Consider the following 22,149-nt stretch of genomic DNA (forward strand, 5'->3'; position numbering starts at 1 on the left):
CTTTCTGTCACCAAATTGTCAGGTGCGCCGGGGGCGTGAAATAGAAAACACCCTCGGTCCACTGGAACACCCAGCGAGGCATAGAGCAGTCTGCCAAATTCCCCAAACACGGTAAACTAGACTTGCCCCAGCACAAAACTGAAGATGCACCAGTTGTTGCACCAAGCACACATGTGCCTGTCTATATTGGAGTTTTATGAATGGAAATTAAAGAAACAATTTTTTTTTAAATGCTGAGGAATATATCAGAGAGTGCAGTCAAAGGCATTTGGGTAATTTATTTCCTTTTTACATTATGTTTTGGATTATATTCCACACTCCCACCCACACTCCTCCAGTCTGGATAGCATTTATCAATGTGAACCTAACCGGTCTGTGCAAGATACCTTTTGACAAGACAGTTCGCAAACAATTGCAATGAGAGACTTGACCATTGTTCTGTTTCCCATCACTCCATCCTGAAGATCAATAATCTACTCACCAAAATAAGGGCCAGTCAGTGTGCCAAGACACTGCAAAAGATCCCAATAAATGTGAGCAAAACTTTCAATTTGTGGCTTTTTTGCTGTGGCTGTGTCCCACAGGGCCCTGGTTAAAAAAAAACCTTGAGGTTTGTTTGCTGATGGTTCTTTTTGGAAACTTGTGGTTTTTGTGACATTTGTAGCCATCTATTGGGCCGTGCTGCCGTATTGCTTCTTATTATTCGGAGTTGAAGAGAATTGTTCTTGGCAACACAGAGCTAACATTTTCCTACGGCACAAACCTCCAGTTGTCCTCTGACGATGACGATGATGATGATGAGCAAGCTCAGCTCCTCCTGCAGTGGCCTTTGCATCTGTGACTTGTATAAATAGATTATTCTGCGTTAGTCTGTTCTCGCAAGCCTTGATTTTTTTTTTTTAATGGTGGGGGGAGATACAAACCACCAAATGTGCATAATGGGCCTTGAAAAAATCTCCCGGCATTTCTGCTGGCTTTTCACATTAATTTAGTCCTGGAAATGAACGGAGCGGGATTTAGCTCCGTCAAGTGTTTTAGACTGTGACACGTCTTGTAAAAACAAAGGCTCTCAGTCACTTCACACTTTTCTCTCCATGCGGTGTTTTCTTTTTGTGTGCTTGGTCATCATGGCATGTCAATACGAATGGTGCTAAAGTGGCGTTGAAAGACTCCTGACTCTGTCCAATAACAAAAGCTGTGCACTGAAACTTTAATAATGGGAGAGAGTCGGTTTCTCTACTGCCTAGTGTGAAAGCAGCCAGCGCGGACATGGCGAGATACATAAACACACATTGATGCATACCGCTAATGAGCGGAATGGTTGTGCAGGTGGCTGCACTTTCATCAAGCCAAAACTGGATTTGTTTTTGGTTGAGGTCATATGGGCCAGGGCGAGAGTTGCACACATACATACACTTTCTAATTACCCTCGTTGCAGTGTTTTCTCTTCTCCGTGAGACATATTGACATGTCAGCGCTCAGCAGTCTAGATACAGAACAAATGGACATTTTACTTCTGTCTATGTAGTGGAAAATCTATCCTTCTCAACATAAGCTAGCCTCTATTTGGACTTGTCTCACTGAGCCAGAGCAAAAGTCACTTTGAAATGACATGTGCAATAAATCAAAGCCGCACCAGTCAGTGGCCAATCACATTTTCCCTCTTTAATTAATATTGTATTTATTTGCATGGTGGGGTTCTGTTGCTCTTTCTGTCTGTCCACATCTGATTGTGTGTGTTGCATTATATACAGTATGTGTCATTGTTTTCTGCGTATGTAGTAGGCACACGCGAGCATATTGTATGTCAGTGTTGAAAGGGAATCTCAAGTGATTTATTTCCCTACAGCGATGAAGTTCCATTTTCTTTTTCACCACTTGTAACGGTTTAAAGAAATGGCCATATTCTATTATAATGCATTGTAATGTTGGTATGCAGTCATTGTCCAAGTAGATGCCATTGTGCACTTGCTGTATTGATTACCGTATTTTCGCAGTCATAGGACGCGCTGATACTTTGTCCATATAATGAGCGCAGTCGCCTTACAAGGCGCTGTGTTAGTTTAGGGGAAGATTTGGGACTTTTAAGTGCGCCTTATGACTGCGAAAATACGGTAAATTCGATTTTTCACTCGAATCTGAATGAGATCAAACATCGACGTCACTCTCATCACATTTTTCACAGTACTGTATCGATACGGGCGCATGGAATCACTTCTCAATTATTTTGTTATGTATGCTCTTCTTCAATTACACACTGTAGAAATCATAATATAGAAGTGTGAAATTTTGATTTTCACCATTCTGAAACAATGGTGATGACGTTTTATGGCTTTCATTGGGAATATATTTCTCATTTCTCCACTCAAGGAGACCAGTAACAATTTTAAAACATTTTTAGCAACCAAAACTGCATTAAATTAAACATAAGGTCCAGCCTGTGTGCTGTCAGCTCTATTTTCTGCTTGTTGTGTCATTTTGTCCCTGAAATTGCTTGTCCACATGCATGACAGCAGCATGTTGATGCTACTCCACTGAAGATAAACATAAAATCACATCCAGTACATTTACGTTATTTTTATTGGATGCATTTGCAGACGACCCAACGTGTGGTCACTGGTTTTGTAAACAGTTGCAGCTGGTACATTACAAGAAAGAGGAAGTCCCCCGCGCTCACACACACACACACACACATCCAACATCTTGCTCTGCGTCTCACAATGATTTATTGTGGTTTCCACTCATAACAATACTATTTCTAAAGAAATATTCACATTCAAAGACGGGAAAAACAAACTTGTTTTTTAGTTTGTGTTTTGCCCTGACTGCTATTCCTTCGAGAGTGGAACCATTAAAATCAAACACAAGGATGTTCAAGGATGCTGGTCAATTTCAATTTGCTTTAATTGAGAATGTTTTACACTTGAGAAATAATGTAAATAAAAAAAAAAACTAAAACCTGCATATTCAACTTTGGGAGATGAGTTGCTTCACACTAAATGTAGCGCTCTCTCCACTGTACGTTCTGTTCATTATTAATTGTTTTAATTCTTATCAGCTGAATAAATTTGTGTTTATTTTAGAGGTGCACAAGCTGTGTTTTTAGCTGAAAGCAATTTTCTTTTATCAAGCTCAATCATTAAGAGCACCTTTATGGGCGACTCATGCGAGTGAGTACATGCACCACCATCCATCATTTGCCGTGAAATTGACGGCGTGGTCGCCGAAAAGCGCATGAAAGAAGCAGCTGTATGGCAAAGAGTAACGACACAGTGTCCACGGCAGATTCTGCAACAGATAAATGTCTCTTGCTCCTTCCTAATGGACCGCTAACTTTTCCTGTCTCCTGTAATGGAAGCGGCCAAACAGCAGAACAACTGTTAAAAGGGCAGATGGAAACAGGAAAAGGAAGGCGACCTTGCCATATGCCTGTATTTGAAGATGCTTTGCTACAAATTCCCCCAAAAAGTCATCTACAACTACTCATCACTTGCCATCAACGGGCATCAGAGAGGACATCAAATGAGACGCATTTTGCATTTAATATGAAGTAGCCTCTCATTGCAGCAGAGTAGCCTCATCACTTCATCATTCCCTCATTTCCTGTGGCAAACACTGAGGACATTCTGCTACATATCTGCCCCCTAGTAAATATTGCTTGAAGGCTTGATTATGCGCTCACACATAGACACAGTCTCAGCTAAATTTCCTGCAACGCTGAAGCGGAGAATTAACGTCAAATCTTTAGGGTGTTCATTCATCAAGAGAGGCGTGTGCAGCCGCGAAATGTTTGCTTCTGTGTGTTTTGGTGACCTCTCACTCCATTATTATATCCCTTCGGTCACATTTGTTGCCCAAAGGGTACGCGTGATGTACGGCAAACACCCTGTGATGATGTCACAACCCCTTGGCAAAGGCCCTGTAAAGCACAGTGATCAATATTCTCTTTCTATGCTCATGTCATTTCACTTTTTATCCTCATAATCATAATTCTTTTTCTTCTCAGATGATGAATGAGCATGACGAGTCCTCCCCTGACAGCTGCGTCAAAAAGGTAGGACCTGTCCGTGCGAGTCTAGTCAGCCCTGTGTTGTTTTGTGTCAGCTGAGCAAACGTGCTGGAAATGCTACGAAATGTCCGATTGTGTGGAAAGAGCCACAACGCGCTGACGTTCGATACACAAACGTTACCAGTGCAACAGTCTCATGCAATCATGTTACATTCTCTCACAAGAATTTAGTAAGGCTTGATTTAAAATTTAAGTCTTGTTCCATCGCCATTTTTAATACAATGTTTTTTTTCTATTATTTCCTACTAGGCACATATTCATTAACATATATTTCATGCACTGTATTGTTGATCAGTGACCCGTCGCAGGCTGAAACACCACTCTTCAAACAAAGAAAACCTGAACTTTACGAAAGCTTCAGACAAAACTGGCACACGGGAGCGATACATCCCATTAGCCAGTCATTGACCACTTTATGAGGTGATAAATTTATTGAAGAGATTTGGCAGCTTGCCTTAAGAGCAAGTGTCGCCAGGTCAGGACAGGCCAGCACTGGGGTTCATGTCCATCTAATGGTCCATGAAAGAACAATGGCCCTAACCAAGTGGACACTCTCTGTGACTTGGTGAAGCCATGGAGCATGGCGGCAGCTGAGGTCACTGGCAACAGGGGGTCTAGGACTGAATTCAAACGGGGGATGAGCAATAAATTATGCAAGTACTTTAGCTTTACTAACAATGTTGGCTTTTAAATGCTTGAGAATTGTGCATTTATAAGCTATAATCGAATTAGTATGGTATCATAACACTTGTGTAAAATGGGAAGCACAGAGGTTTAAAATGAGTCGGTGAGTTAACCAGACCCAGAAATAAACCATTTACCATTTTAATATTTGTCGTTCCAACAGAGTAGTGACAATATATGCCCGTGAGTATTGTTGTAGGCTGTGTTTTGCTGCTGCGTATGTGTTAAATTAGCATTTGTTTGAATGTTCCTCTCTTTTTTTAAATCTACTTTACATCTCTGCGAACCTATGAGTTCATCTATGAGGTTTTACATTATTATGTTAACAAGCTAGCAGACATTTGTTAGGTAAAATTACATGAGTCGGTTGAAAATATACGTTTAATTCTAATTTGTTTTACGTGTCAACTTTTCGGTAAACTAAGTTTACAAGCATTTAAGCATATGTGAGAGGTATACTTAGACCAGGGGTGGGCAAACTTTTTGATTGGCAGGCCACAATGGGTTCTAAAATTTGACGGAGGGGCCGGACCGGGGGCAGATGGATGGAGTGTTTTGGTAACCTCGCCTCCTCTGAGAAAAAAAATACATTTAATTTTAAATGAAAATGAACAAAAGCATTAAACAAAATATCTGTTTGACACACCAGAGTATTTAGAAAATAAAACATTAACAAGGTTTATTCATTTAATTTTTTTTCAAGTTTGGCAGGCCGGATTAAAACGTCTAATGGGCCGCATGTGGCCCCCGGGCCGTAGTTTTCCCACGCCTGATTTACCGGTATATACTCCCCGTATCAAGTTGGATAAAGGAGTTTCTAAATAGGGTTGGTAAATTACCCTGAATGTTTACAAACATTTAAGCATATGGGAGAGGTATCATTCTATAGATTTCTTTATGTATTTTTTAAATATATTTTTTTAAACTACAATCCCGCTATATCACAGATTTTCACTTTTCACTTACCTACTTTAATATATTCACAATGATAAATGGGGGTTCAATGTATAACACGTTTCAACTTTTATTACTATTTCCACTTTTCTCAATCAAATGCATCTCCATTATTTACTGAAGATCCCTCATGGAACCATCCCATCAAGCCTTATTAGAAAGTTATATTGCTCTATCAATTTAATTTCATTGTTTTTATATCAAGCAGGAAGGCATGCACGTCAGTGACTACTTAGTTATACTATTTTATTCCCAGACCTTGTTTAAAGAGTTGACCACATGGTATTTAAGATGATTCCTTTTCCTAATTTAGTCCAATGTGAAAACATTTTTTTTCTTGAGCCCCACCGCACAAACACAAGTATGCATGTGCACATCATATTAAAATGCCACAAAGCTGTACAATCACCGGCTGAATGTAGAATATAAAACACAAGCTTTCTTCACACAGGTCATTATGGAGCGTGTGAGTTGTGGTGGGCCCTCGCCGGGTGGTAGCAGGCCACATGCCTGTTATGAATATGAATGAAATTATGCATGAGCCATTTCTTATGACATGACTCATTCGTCCACACACACACATGAACACGGACGTAAACATTGACTTTTCCTGCCTTCACTTTCGCTATGCTTGATGAAGGCTGAATGTTAATTGAGTTATAAGTTTGGAATAAAAAAAAAATTGTTATTGCGAAGCTGTTTTCTGGGGGGGGTATGTTGTGCGGCATTTACAAAAAGAGCTAAAAATGGTTTACTAATTGCCTCTAAATTATGTATTCACTGCATAATTGTTGACACAAACTATATATCTATGAGACATGTGCGCACGTGTTTGTTTGTATGAAAGAAGTGTAAAGTCTAGTCATTGCAGCCTCAGATTCCATTAACTCAAATCAAGCCCTATTGAGAAGGCACGTTAGAAAACGTTCTCCTGTCTGGACGCAGCCTGAAAATAAATAGATCTGCTATCTGAATCCTCTCTCTACTCACTGCATTCATCCTCCGCTCATTCCTTGGCTCTCTGGCCGGCTTCGTAGACAGGACGGTGTTGTTCAAGCTATAGATGGCTATCAGAGGCCATTGGGGAAAGTATCAGGGATTGTTTGATTTGGTCTGGTCGGACCACACAAAACCTGACTATCCGTCTGTTTAGCTGTCTAGGCCCTGCTTACATGTATTCTGCTTTGCACACACACCGAGTCTGTGGAAGTTAATAGGGTGTCAGAGTGCGACTGTTTCTTTTTTAGAGGCCCTGGATTTAAAGGTGATCTAAAGATGGGGGCGGAGATGAAGACAGTCTATGCTTTGTGTGTGTCTCTGTACTAATCCTCATCTTCAGAAGAGCGCCGCTGTCCACCCTGATGTGTGTAAACACTCGCGCAGATCAGATGGCAGATAATGACTTCCAGATAGACACCCTCCATTCAGGCATCAGAGAAAATCAATGAGCACTGATTGCTTTTTTCCCAAGACGATCATCTACCCCGAAGGCTACTATCTTTCTCTCACCTTTCTTTTTTTCTCTCCGTCAGCTCCGTTCATTCGGTCCCCAGATTGAATCAGTTCATGTTGCTTTTCACGGAAGGTTAACTGCTAAAGCAAAAATATGTCATGAGGATTTCTGTGACTGTCACACTTGGCAACTTACTTACATGCACGCTTGACTTCACAACACCCCCGATGTACCCCAGGTAGTCATTAATGGTTTGTCGAACAGATATGCTCTCTCAGTAAATTATCAAGTCATTATTGGCCATTTCCACATCAGAAACATGCATTAAATGTGTATTTAATGTGTCATGGCTCCTAAATGGGAGCGTGACAGGGGTTGAAATGAACTCTGACCTTCGAGACGATTTTCCCCACTCTTTGTTGAAAGACGTTACAGCCAAAGGGGTTCAGCTGCTGCTGTGGGTGCATGCACTTGAGCACGATACTCATTTTATCATGCCGGATAAAGGAGTTTCTAAATAGGGTTGCTAAATGACCCTGAATGTACGAGGGCTATTATGTGGACAGAGGGTGGTGGCTCGTGGGTCACAAAAGTGATCCATGGCTTCAGGCCATAGTTTACCTCCTGCCAACTCCACCTCAAACCCCCAACCTCCCCATCAAATTGGCTCATGATTGATTGATTATTATGATAATTTGTTTGAAATGATTATGTGGATATTATAATCACTGCCAACCTAGTGTGCCATGGGAGTAAGTCATTTTTCATAATGTTGAACGTGACAAATGCCCCACGGTTACAGGGATACGTAGCCCCGTGTGTGTCTGTGTGAAGGCTCTGAGTGTTGCGTGAGGAGCAGAATTTGGACCCAGAAGCAGGCATGACTTCTTCATCTACAAAAATTAGAAGTAACAACAGAGAGCAGGACTGGATGCAGAATACATGGGGGGGGGAAATGCCTGACATTGTGACTCGAAGAAAGCTGGACATACTGACAATGTGTCATTGAGTAACCCGAGCTTATATACTGTGAGGCATCAGGCTTATGTGACAGAATAAATGTGTCATAATAAAGGAACAAAGCGCAAAAGTACGCCAGCAACTGCATAGCAAATGACAGCTTGCTGCTTGGGCCCAATCCATGAGGAGTGTAGACGGTGGCGTGAAGAACGAAATGAAAAGGACTCAAACTACGGCAATAAGCAAAAGTCTTGCAGGAAACCGTATTTGTTTTGTAAAATGCGTGCCTAGTTGTAGTAACTAATACAGAAAATAGGCTTTAACACGTCGCAGTCTTGCCATTTAAAAGAAAATGTATAAAAATACCTAGATTTCGGTCGAAAACTTCTTCCATTGGAGGTTTCCTTTTATAAATATGCTTATGATCCAAAAATTCAACTCAATTTTTTTTTTCATTAAAAACGCCCCAAAAAAAGAAGCTGTAACAATGTGTTGTACATAATCTATGTCAAAGACAAAGCAATACATAACATGAAACAATAATAATAACAATAATAATAACAATAATAATAATAACCAATTCAACAAAATATTAGTTTCTAATTGAAATATACTTCTTTCAAAACAAATTTCAGTGCCTGCACCTTGTCTTGGACCAAGCTGGCATAGTCCTGACTTTGGCCGCCTGTTATTTGGTCAGCAGCCTGTCAGTGGGCTGAAGGTATTTGCAGGTGTGGTCACGTTCCTAACAGGTGAGAGCAAAGACGACATTCTTCAAATTGGCGTTTGACATACAGAAAACCCAGATTGATTGAATAAATCCGTCGTTCACGGGAAATAGGGAGGGACCGAAAAATGTTAAACGGTGGAATTTGGTTGGTAGGTAGTGTATGAATGGGTTAGGTAGGCACTGTTTTTGTGATTTGTCCATTCCAGAAATTCAGACTAAAACCCCCCAAAAAATAATGTACTGTAAATCCACTTAATCCATTGCAGAATTTTAGAATTCAGGCCCTCAAAATTATTTAAAAAAATAAAATTTTACATACAGGATAGGAATATATTGTACTGTCAATTTATGAAATATTTTGGATAAAGGAAAATGAATGGTTGAGTCTTGTTTTTTTAAGGGAAAAAAAAGGCCCGAGCAAAAAAAAAAAAAAATAAAAATAAAAAAGGGCCAAAATATATGATATTTATTAAAATTTGTTGCAAACCGAATCGTACGAGGTCTTATGAAAACCAAGGTTAAGCTGTATAGGTGAATGCATTTTGGTAGATAGGTAGGTAAGTTGGCAAGCCGGCAAGTATTGTTTGTAGGTGGCAAGGTATTGAACATTTACACTGTAGGGATATGTTACATGGATGTGGATATTGATGAAGGATTGGGTTGACGTGTAAAGTCGTGATGGATAGATAAAGAAGATAGAGTGAGGAATGTACAGCCTAAAAGATGGAAGACATATGACAGTCCGGTCACAAAGACCCAAAATGTGTCCCTCTCCAACTCTAAGCAACTAAACTAAAGAAGGGGGTTTTGTATTTTTCATGTGATCTTCATGAATGCGGAGAGGAGAGGTGAAGGAATAATATTTGTGGTTTTCACTTTGCCCCAAGATGACTTAATGATGATATGGGTTTCTTTCTTCTGCTGGGCAGGGTTACTTTTAATGGGTCCTGAGTGACATGTTTTTATATGGCTGCATAAGCTGCAACCCCCAAAATACACATTCGCTCAAACACACACACACACGCACAAATATTCTGAGATTGTGCTCACATGTTCAAAATCCTGCATGATGAGGAATGTTTGCTTCATGCACAGGATAATCTTTCAAGGCATACCCTTGCCTTCTGACACTGTCTTGATCAAATGAAGTTGAGCCCATCTTAAGTTGAGTTAAGGAATGTTCATTTGTGTATCTTAAATGCCCTTTTCAGTGTATATGTGTTGTCATTAATAATATAAATTAAAAGGGTTTTGATGATCCAGGGCAGGAAAAATGTGCTACACGTCTGTATATAACTTTTCAACCTCTGTATATTCCACTTTGCAAATCCAAAATACACTTCCTTTGTGTTTCGGCACTTGCTTGTCAGAAACGTCTGTCAAGTTTGCAATAATCATGTCAGACTATTCCTTTAATGACTCTGTAGGCACCGTCGAGGTCTGTCAACCAGCAAAGTCAACGTCAGAGTTATTTGAAAGCCATTTTTGGAAGTGGTAGACGAGTTTAGATGGAATGAGAATTTAAACGGTCTTCATGTCTGACTTGTCTGTGGGAACTTTTACAAGGATTGTTACTGTAGAATGCTGTCATTATGCCTCAAAGGCCAGTGTGTGCGTGTGTTTGTTTACCGAGAACCACTTTTAGCTTCCAATGACACTTGACTGTGTGCCACTGACTGCACCACTGTTGCTATCCTTCATATCCCCCCCCCACGTTCTCTCTCTTTTTTGTTCCATTTTTCATTCTCTCAGAAAATGTTAGCTTTTTCAGTTTCCTGCGCTCTTTCTCCTCCTAAAATGTCTAAAGAAATATTGTGAGACATCATGGACATTTTTACTAATAATAGCATAAAATAATAACATTATTAAATGCAATTTTCAAGTGTGAATCAAACCGGTAGCCCTTCACATTGATCAGTTTCAAATAAAATGTTGACCCTTGCTAGAGATGGATGGATGGATGTTTTGCATATTGGAGGAAATATAAGACAACTTTGTAATCACAGTAAAATACACATCTCTCCTGAGCATAGCGTGTGTGTGTGTGGGTGTGTGTGTGTGTGTGTGTGTGTGCGTGCTCTTGCAGAGAGCTTGCAAAGACACGGTGACTAGTTGCTGGAAATAAGTCCAATTTAAACATTGTAAATTGATTAACTATTTCCTTTCGAATTCTAATGAGAACAAATTTCATGAAAGCTGTTTGAATATTGTATAAGATGTTCAGTACTACTACACTTGGACATGCACGTAAACAGACACACACGCGTGAGTATAGACACACTGTGTCTTGTCTATCAAGGCAGCGGCGAGTCCATTAAAGCAGACCGAGTGAATACAGAAGGCAGGCCTCCGTAGAGCGTTGGTGGTATAACTTGATGACCCACGAGGCGTTGCCACGGAGACCAGGAGGCCGCGTGAAGGCGGCGAATTGAGAGTTGTGTGGTCCACCTTGTCAAAAAAATATTTCCACGTCAGACAAAGGAGATAAAAGGTTCATCTGAGTGTGAGAATGTCTGAGTTCACTTCTGCAAGGGGGGAGTGTCCCATTTTCTAAGACCGCTTCATTGACACATTTGCATTTTTATGATTTTTGTGCAGCTTTGAACAGATTAATCAGTGTTATATTTAATGCGTTATGACTTACAATGTCAATGAATGGCTTTGTCATTTCCAGTCAAAAAAGAGCAGAGCCAATGAGATGTCCTCAGAGTCGGCTGCATGTTGAACGACATACAACTAGGCAAAGAAAGTGAGCGAGGGATGGAAACCTGCAGAGGACAAGGGACTGCCGGAGAGTGGAAGTGTGGGGGTAGGGAGGGGGCTGTGGGGTCTGATGGTGAGGAATGCCAGAATGCCCAAGAGAGGCAAGAACTGGCAGCCCAGTTTACAGACACGGTCTGTCTGGGGTGAGAGACAGCCAGGGTGGCCCCGCCAACACAAGGTCATGTGAAAAAAAGTCACCCTTTCTACAACCTATCCATCCATCAGAATCCATCCAAACTGATGTGCACACGTTTTTGCTGCCAGAAGTATGTAACATTTGCAATCCACCAAAAAAAAAGAAAAAAAAAAGGCAGAGGGATGGAAGTGAAGGATAAGACACAGCAAGTCTGGCCTTAACAGCTCTTCGGGGAGCTTTTAGCCACAGAGCGCTAAGTGAAGCATAGCATGTGTTGAAGCTGCTGCGCTATGAACACACAAGAGGTCACACAGCGACACACACACTCACCAAAAGGCACATAACTTCAAATGTGTGCACAGTGGAAAGTGTGTGATTTCTGAAAGATACACCGGTGTTTGCATCACAACCTATATTAACAATCTCCACACATGAAGCCAGTGTGCCCCCTAGAGGCTGCGAGCAACATCAGAGCAATCTGATTGGACACAGTAAATTTCTGAATGCCATGTCCTCATTGCTCTTTGTTGCATGTGAGAATTCCAATATTTTAGTTGAAAAATGGTGCTACTTTCAGCAAGAAAACAATGCGCGACATGATGAGGAAATGGCTTTTTGGTTGCCTAATTATGAAATTAATGTGGATTTATGTTAATACTCACGACATGGTTTACCCTTTTTAATGGGAAAAAACAGTCTTTCTTCATCTATCGTTGCGTTTTCTGCACTTCCCTCTCCCTGCCGCCACCTAGCACCCCTCCCATCCATTCCACCAATCGCCGTCAAACACTACACTCTTTGACTAAGTCTTAATCTTCATTACAGGGCATTAGTCCACTGGGGAGGCCCTGTCTCGTCTCCCCGCAGCGCAGCCTGGCACTATCCCGCAAAGGGACGTCCCACCACGGCATAGCACAGACGCCCTGCCAGCCATCAAACCCCCCACCCCCCACCCCTCCCCCCGCCTTTGCAGCCTCCCCTCCCACCACCTTCACCTTGCTCGGCCCTTTGCTCAAATGAACTGTTAAATAAACGGCTGGCCCTAATCCACATGAAAGAGCCGTAGGGTGTGTGTGTGTGTGAGGGGGGGGGGGTTTAGGTGGCGAGGCTGGAAGGGAGAAACAATAGCGGCGGCCCCGGACGCCTCCATTTTAAAGCAACCATCAATCTTGCTCACCAGGAGACGTCACTTTCTTTTCTTTTTATGGCATAGACGTGATCATTAATGACTACATCTGCGGGAAATAAATGATACCAATAATAATCTGAAGCATGTGGCCCAGCATCCACTCATCAAAGGGAATGCTGACATGTTTGTCAGCCTTCTTACAAAAAAAAAAGGCTCTTTATATAAATCCTGCACAAGTGGACTGCTTGGAAATCACACATTTGAAAGCAAAGACAATTGCTAGTGTGCAATATATTTCATTTATTTGCAGTTATTCACCCTTATAGGGTGGGAAAAACAATTCTATTACCTCACAGTGAACACCAAATTTTGCTTCCAACTCAAAAGTTTCCCCAGTATTGTTCTCCTCTCACCCATGTCAGTAAACAAACACTGCACACACACGGGGAATCATCTTTCCCCGAACTAACAAGGACAGTTGACTGGCTTCCAATTGTGTAATTAAAAAAGGATGGCTAATTGAGTAAACAAGCATGGAGGCCGTCACCCCTAATTAAGTGATTAGAGGAAGAGCACCCTCAGCCCGCTCGGTGCTAATTAACACATACACGACAGAACGTAGCGTCACCGGCGACGACACGAGAATTATCTGTTGGAGAAACAATGATTAGGCCGAGTGGGGGATCCCAGGAGAGGTGGGAGAATGACAGCGACTCACACACACGCGCACTCACTCAAAGTGTGTGTCCTCGTGCTAATTCATGCCGGATAATCCTTTTATTCACTTAGTTACATTGAAAGTGATGGTAACAGTTCGCTGCAGTTCCCGGAGCGCGAGCCGAGTTGGCTTCATTCAAGCGCTCGTAGAGAGAAGCCGACAAGGGCCGGCTCGCTACTCTGCTTTTGTTCCCCCGTGCAGACTATTGACTCAGGTAATAGACTCTCAGAGGGAAATTTCAATTGGCAAATGTAATGATCCACTCAAATCTTTGTTTGCATTTACATATTTTGTTTGTGCTTCTTCACTCTGACACATTAACGCCAAAAGCCATTTCGCTTTCCATATGCCATGGGGATAGACTTTATACAGGAATCGAAGCGTAGTCTAATCTCAGCAGTGACATTTCAGATGGAGAAGCTCATATTTTCACAAAGAAATCTTCCCTGGGGAGTATTATCCACAACATTAACCAGGAAGTCTAAGTGATTACCCCCCCACCCCCGCCCAATTCTCTTTTGGGAATATTCTCGTGTGTGTGTATATGATGTGATTTATTCTAATACAAACTCATATCTAGTCAAATATTTAGTTTGATATTAATGGCTTTGCTCAATGAAAAGAGATTTTGCCATTACAAAGGTCAGTCAGCAATTTACTCTGTGAAACAAAATTGAATGCCACTCACTGGAGCCTGAATTTAAACATATGCATTATTCACTGACAAAACAATGCAGTCTTTCAGTAAAATTGGAGAATAATTAGAGAACATAGAGGAAAAATGTATAAATATAACACACACACATAACTGGGTCCATAACAAAATTCCCTCACCTGACAAAAACTCTCCACATTGAGTAATGGGAATGGGAATGGAATGGGAAATAAAATCAGAAAATGTAATACTAAAAAAAATACTAAAATTACTAATAAAAAGTTAGGTTTAAAATTCACAGAAAATAAAATAAAAAAAGATCACACAAGTGTACACACATTTTTAATCAGTTTCTCCCAATAAAGAAAGCAGGTCGGCTTTATTTTTCCTGAGTGTACTGGATTTTCACAGCTGAGCACAAAAGCAGATTAGCCAGTCTTAAAGTAAAAAAGAAAAAAAAAAAAGCATTAATTAAGTACCGCGACTGGGGATTAAAATCTAATTATTTTCTGGCACAGAAAGAAATGTTTTTCCATGTTAGGTCAGGATAACTGCGTGATGTGCATCCAACAATGCTGCCCTTTCTTGCACCCCCTCCCCGTGCACCATTGTGTGGCTGATTTAAGATCCCCAGCTAATGGGCATACCTGCCTGACAAACATGACTTCCTAGCGGGTGACTTGCTGTCAAGTATGTCTAAAATAACAGGTAAATGAATTAGCAATAAAATGGACTTAGGGGTAACAGGCAGGGGTTCCCATTATTGCTGCTCCTAATCACTAAAGAGATGACATTCACTTGCCTTAAGAAGGCAGCATTTTTCACCACTTGCTGGCCACGGACCCCCTCAGCGCCACAACACACTTCTAATGGAAGGCTCTCTGCTTGAATTCCGAGCCTTTCTTTCACTCTTTTCTCCCCCACCGCCCCTCACAACCCCAACCCTTTTCTCTCCCATAAGATTATCAGTTTTGATTACCGCCGGCAACAGGCTCTTAGCAGCGGTCGGAAGCGGCGTCTCACCGACCTGAAAGGCCCTCAGCAGGTCGCAAGAAGCTTTTGAAATTATGGGGCTTGGTTCAGAGGGAAAGTGCTCCGCGCGCCGCTTTAGGGGCCATTTAATCAACTGCTGACTTTTGATAGTCAAATAATGGCTAATTACAGTAGCACCTGTCCACGGGGTCAAAGAGTAGAACCGACTTAATGGGAGCTATCATGGAGGCAGAGACAAGAAAATGACAGAGATTTATTTTTTGGGGTGATCTCTATGTCTTGTGGATTGGTTGGAATAAATATGTAGGGCTGCTCATAATTGCTTCAACCACCGAGCATAATGAACTGTTTTCAATTCCAATGTGTGACTGACAAGGATGCTGAGGTGCATGTAGCAAAACTGACTTTGAATAATCCTTTTGTAGTCAGACAGTATAGCTAGATATGCATATTATTGTTCCTTTTCGTAATTATAGCACGCTCCTCGTTGCCACAATACAAAAATATTTACAAAGACAGATTTTCGAGAACAATAGTTCTTATAGTAGTGTCGTCCGACCCTCAGGAGTCTGCGAGCCATTGCTCTCGGGATTTATTTTTTTGGGTCACTTTAAAAAGTGAATCCTTTGTTGTGGTAACGAACATACGCAATTGCTCCTTAGCTTCGAGCAAATTCAAAGCTCTGATGTGATTGTGGCTGATCATCATAGAAATCAGGCAACACTGAACAAATATTTTCTTTAAAAATAAAAAACCAAAAAAAAACAAATATTATTGACTTTTATTCCTTTTCTTTACTCTTTTAAAATCCCATTTTATTTCAACCTGACAAAATAAGTCCTTGTTCTTGTAAAAGTATGACTTCATTCTTATAAAATTCCACTTTTTGGTCTTAAGAGTATTAATTATATCAACATTAGATGTTTTTTCCTGGAAAATGACGTCAACAACGTTTTCATTCTTTATGGCACTTAAAAATAGTAGCTATGTCAAATTATGAATTGGTCCATGGGACCAATTTCTCACCTGTAAGTGTTCACTCATCCCAAAAGTGAGAACCCCTACTCTCGACCAGCCTTCCCCAAACGTTTAAAGCCCTGCAGGATTGTTTCCTCGCACTCACCTATAAACAAATTTTTAAAAATTGATTTAAACAAATGACGTTGACCCATTTTTTTTAATCATTCTAACATGAGCAAAACACATGACAAAATAACCACTAGATGATTGATAGTACATTCAACCGGGAAGATGAATTTTCCACCTTTACTCTTGGTGCACCCCTTGAAGGGGAACTTGTGCGTCCATGCAGTTTAGAAATCCTTCCTCAAGACCTACTTGACCTGAAATTGAGTTTAACAACCACAAATAACAATTTGCTTGCGTGTTCTTTAACTATATTTTCATTCTGGCAAAAGAGGTAATTTCACGAAAACGACGCTGCGCCCGTTTTTACGTTGAACTATTTTCTGTTACCAAATTGTTAAATTAGTCGAGGGTGCGGCAACTCTGTGCACTGGAACGCCCAGTGTGACACAGCACGGCCACAAACACGCTAGACTAGATTGGCGCCGGCACCAAAATGATACTCCACATCCTACAGTAAGCATCGCACACGCAGTTAACAAACGTGGGTCACGGATCCGAGCATATTAAAAGTGTCCTATACGTGTCAGTGAATTGATCTTAGACCAGGTGGTACCACTCTTGTGCTGCTGCAAGGCCCCCCTTCACCCTCCCCACAAGCGACAACTTAGTCCCCACGCTCTATTGTTCAGGGACAAAGGCTATGTAAAGATTCGTCAGCGATTACAAAGCGGCAATGCCGCGGCTCAATTACTCAAACGTTGTGTACCACTTTGAGATTATGTGTATTTGTTCTCCCGCGCATGTGTGCGTGTGTTTGTCGCCCCTGTGAGATATTAACAGGCTTGTGGCTGTGTCAGCACCGCCACACTACGTTTTTAGTCTTTCATGTTCCATTTATTTGACCCCTGCCCCTCAAACACGCAGCAGCTTCACTTTATACACAACTCGGCACCTTCACGCACGCACACACACATGCATCCACGACACTGCAAACACCACAACACCTCTTGGCATACAACAGAGCAATCAATTGCTTTCTGTGACCCTCTCCCTCTTTGTGCTATCACAAACCATATTTGCCCCATCCAATCAGTTTGATTAATCATGCACCAGACTGCAGCTTTGCAATCAGATGACCAGAGCATCCCACCCCCTACCCCCAGTTCTGCACACACACACACACCGGCACACACGCAAACACACTAGTGGTGGTGGTGACAATTTCCCAATAGACATCCTCTGTGTGACAGCACCATAAACTGGCCATTTATCAAAGTGTCTCCCGTCTAAACACACACACACGCACCCCCACACACACATGGATGGATATTCCAAAATCATTGTCTTAGTGATAGAAAAGTAATCCAAACAATTATGCATTTATACCCTGTAAATCATCATCAAGAAAGTTTATAGATAACAATTTATATTATAGTTATGTGGTGGATCCCCCACCTTAAAATTGTTTCTCTTGTTGATTGTTGGTGCAAATTTATTGGAGTCAAACAAAAACACTAATGAGCAGAGAGTCGGTTCAGCAGTAGGATTGTGTTTCAAAACAAGCATTCCTCATTTTACTTCTCATACTGCCTGATGTGAATATATATCAGAGAGCTTTCAGTTCCGATGTTCACAAAGAAGTATCATGACCTGACCGACAGAACGAGGCCAATCTTTTTAATAAAGTAATATTATGAGGAAAAGCTCAGAATGATGTCATCATGCTTCAACGTATACACAAAAGCTTTTTTTCTGTGTTAATATGAAGAGTGTTAAGGATTCTTATCAATGCTGTTGAGGATTTTGCCAAGTGCCACTCAATTTTTCAAGCAATGAAATCGGCCATGTTTTGACATCAACGGCGTCGTTAGTATGAGGAGTTCAGTGTGATTGTGTAAATGTCTGTCTTTTCCTGAGAACAAAAAAAAAAATCTGACTGGGTTCCTTCAATCATCAACCAGTGCTTATAACAATCATTTCATTATATATTATGATGAAGAAGCATGATGGCAGTTTTCCACACAGAGACTTGCTTGTTAAAGTTTATACAGGAAATTTGATATTCACTCATTACTCATTAGGACGGTATTTTATTTTGCAATTGGGTTTTTGTCCATTTGACACCATTGCTTCTTTGTAGATCCTGAACGTGTGTTCTCCTGAATGTGTAGCGAAAGCTTTGTTTGTTTGTGAATTCACCAGCCTGTTGCCCTTCAAGAGTGGCTGCATAATTTGGGAAGGCTTCATGCTGAGCCTCTGCCATTCTTGACGGCACAGAAGTCAATAGTAATAATGGAAGACGTACTGTATTCATAGATGTGTGATGGCGGGGGTGGTCGGGGCTTGCTCTCAACCTGCTGTATCAGTTGAAGATTTAAAAGCCCCGTTTTTTTTTTTTCCTTTCTCATGATTTACTTGTTTTTGTGTGTGTCTCCCTTACACTTTCTTTTGTACGTCTCACCTCCCCTTTCTCACCATCAATCTTTCAGGCTGGCGCTTACAAACACATCCCTTCTTTCCTGGCTTTGAAACAATCGCGACTAGTTCTTATTTGTATGAGAATGATTTAGTGGCACACTTGAATATTTGTGCAAGCAGTTCTATAAGGTGGAAAAGAAGTGAATATGTATGAGGCATCATTGACCGATTGTGCAAACAGAGCAAAATGTGACAATTGCCAGCACACAGCTGAAGTCTTTCCTCATGTGCTAACAGCTTCTGTCCGGGGCAGCCAGCGGCTCATTGAAGCCTTTTTTATTGCTGGCCTATGTTCCAGAGGGCACCCAGTGTCAGTAATCAGGATATGGGGGTTATCCTGGCTGACCCAGTATCGAGCCTGCTCGAGAGGCCCTTTTTCTCCAAGTTAAAAGCATCGACTTTTGCTGGGAAGGCAAAGCAATGTGGCTTTTACATAACCTTTCTCACAAGCAAGCAAAGCTGCTATCCTCTACAGATGTTAGCAGAGGCGGCTCATGGAGTTTATGATGAGGTGCGGGGGGGTATTTGTGGTAGTGCGTGGCACTATTAAAAATATTTTATATCGTGGTCCCTCTTTTATTGCTGGGATTATGTTCCAAAAATTGCCTACAATAGGTGAAATCTGCAAAGTAGAGGTTGAGTTTTTGGGAAGTATACGCCCTTATGACAACATTGTAGCCAAAACTACGATCCTGCTGGATTAATTAATGTGAATTGTCAATCCTTGTCTGAACCGAAACAAAATTGCCATGATTACCGTTGCTTCTTCTTCATCGTCATCTTATTTTTCCTCTTCTTTGAATGAAGAGGAAGAAGAAGCAACCTCTGCTGGTAGTACGGAAGTAAATGACGACGACGACCGCTCGTTCCAAATGGTCCCGTCACAAATTTCATTCTATTTTTATTTCGCATTAACATTACAGCATGTTCGCTGAGCTTGCATCATTTCTGCTTTCTGCCAGTTGCTGCCAAGTTGTAAAAATCTGTTTTGCTTCCACTGATTGAGGCTACAGCGTACGCCTACTAATGTTTATCAGACAAAAATAGAAAGTCGAAAACAAAAGTAGAACACATACTTCTGTCATATTCTGGTGTCTTGATACATTTGTGGATAGTCTGAATTGAAGAGTTTTCCTAAATGTCCATCAAGCAAAACAGCTGCCAAGGGAGACTGCTGATTGTTTTTCCAAAGGAATTAGGTTGACCTGACCCTCTTGAGCCGAGCCATTTTTTGAATGGCTGATACTTTATTTGTTTTGTCCCTTCAACAACAGAACTCTCGGGAACGCCGTAAGCGCCCTCTTACCCCGGCATTGTCACTTGCAGCTAGACTCACTTTTCCTCTCCTTGTCTCTGTGGCGTGGAAAAAAAAAAAAAGAAAAAGAGCTCCATGGTTTGGACACAATCACAGGAGGCAACGGCGAGGTATTTGCGAGGCTGTGATAACACACGGCGATGGGAGACAGATATGGGAAGGGCAGCGGTGGTCACGCACTCAAACACACATACATCCATCTTAGCACTTTGGCACTTGGAGGGCACAAAGCAGAGACAGGAAACTTCACGCTGAGGTTATTATTGCTGAAACAGATGACTCAACTGCGATATTTTGGCATCATTGTTTAAATATGAGCAACGGTAATTCTTTGCAAGATAGACACTGGACGGCTCTGCAACTTTCTCATTGTTTCGTGTACTTGTGTGTGTTTGTGTGTTGACTGTGCGGTAATAGTTGAGAGTCCAGCAGTGTGCAGGCGCCCCCTATTGCTTGTCGCTTCACTCTCATCCAAGCATGGTAAGCGTGATTAAAAATACACACGCGAACCTAAAAGTTCATAATTACTTGTCGCAGCAGTATTAGAATGAGTCTGATCATAGTTGAATCATGTATTTGAAAGGTAAACGTACTCCTGACTGGAGTAAACCGAAGGTATTTGCCTGTCGTGATCTCATTACAGCTCCCACCCTTGTACTGAAGCGTTCACGCACACACACACGCACCCACACGCGTACACACACGTGCACACTTCTTACCCATCCATCCCACAGTGACCCCCTGTTTCAAATTCATTAACAAGACTGCAAAACTTGCAGACACAGCAATCACCTCAAGCAAAATAAATCTCAGCACCGGAGGAGAGATCAAAACTGCGTGTGCGCGTGTAAAACTGGTTTCATATATGTGTGTGTGTGTGCGTGTGTGTGTGTGTGTGCGTGTGTGCATGCATGTAAATTATAGCAGTGTCGTGTCGTCAACTGCAGAGGAGAGAGAGGAATCTGTTTGGACAACTGCTGAATGTTTTGGTTCTCCCACAGCGCCTTGGAAAGCCACGCAGCCACTGTATCTTTTACAAATTAGCCTGTGTCGTCTACCAGGCACTTTGTCTCATCCCGAGCCTAAGCCCTGACTGCCCGCTGCAGGACAATCCTGGGTGGGTGCAATTAGGGTAAGGGGGGGGGGGGGGTTAAAAACAGACAAGAGCCATAGCGGATTGTTGTGCCCTCGCTGGAAGTTCAAAATTAACAACCTGTTTATCGTTTTGACATTCATTTCTTATTTTGTTTATTACATTTTCAGACTGGTAACCCCTTCCAGCTTGGTTAATGGTCTCTTGTACAAATACACTGGAAACTTGGTTCACAAACTCACTTATTTTGTCCCAAGTCTCTGTTTGGGAACCAAAGCAAATTTTCCCCTTGAAATGAATGGAAATAAATTTAATTAATTTCATCACCATGAAGAACAAAGTTAACAATCCACATGACTGCTTTGGCAGGGCTGGCCAGTGTATCGATTTTTGTTTTAGTTTTTTTTTTTTTGGTAGAATTTGAACACATCCCCATCCCCGAATATGTAAGCGGCCACATGACAGCGGGGATGACCACAGAGTGCTGATGACCTCAGAGGTCCTTTTTTTTTAACTTAGAGACCCGTACATATTTTGTTGTAATACATCCCAACTTTGTGGGTTTGTGAGTATTTGGCCTGATTTTCGGGGAGGTCCGTTTGCTTCTTGGGGACTGCTGAGATGTTTTTGTTGATGAAAATCTCCTATTGCTTTGCTGTAAGATGTCGTCGTCATCTCTTGATGATTGCTGAAATGGGGTCCATTAAGGTGGCTTTCTTTTACTCATTTATTATACCAACAAGGCAGACAGCTGAGAACAGTAGAAGGCACAGCTAAGATGTAGCTGGCGTGATATTATGGCATCTTGTTTGACGATGATTGGTAATCCAAAGGTTGTTTCAACTTGGAGTCAACTTTGAGTTTCACCAAATTTTTGGTTGTAATCCAAAGTGCACAATTTTTGGAGCCTTGTAACGACAAGATACCAAT

At 41.5% G+C, this 22,149-nt stretch overlaps 1 protein-coding gene across 3 annotated transcripts in view; it reads left to right on the plus strand.

Annotated features, from left to right (window-relative positions):
- prdm16 (PR domain containing 16) overlaps positions 1-22,149 on the plus strand; it is a 224,573-nt gene that overhangs the window by 149,333 nt on the left and 53,091 nt on the right. For all 3 annotated transcript variants that reach the window (XM_088291320.1, XM_088291319.1, XM_088291321.1), the window contains one exon: positions 4,007-4,054. In XM_088291320.1, coding sequence (XP_088147446.1) covers positions 4,007-4,054 — 48 coding nt within the window. The remainder of the gene's footprint in view (positions 1-4,006; positions 4,055-22,149) is intronic.

Source organism: Idiotropiscis lumnitzeri, chromosome 3 (assembly GCF_059441095.1).
Source record: "Idiotropiscis lumnitzeri isolate Australia: NSW breed Sydney's pygmy pipehorse chromosome 3, RoL_Ilum_1.0, whole genome shotgun sequence".
In the NCBI taxonomy this organism is placed as follows: Eukaryota; Metazoa; Chordata; class Actinopteri; order Syngnathiformes; family Syngnathidae; genus Idiotropiscis; species Idiotropiscis lumnitzeri.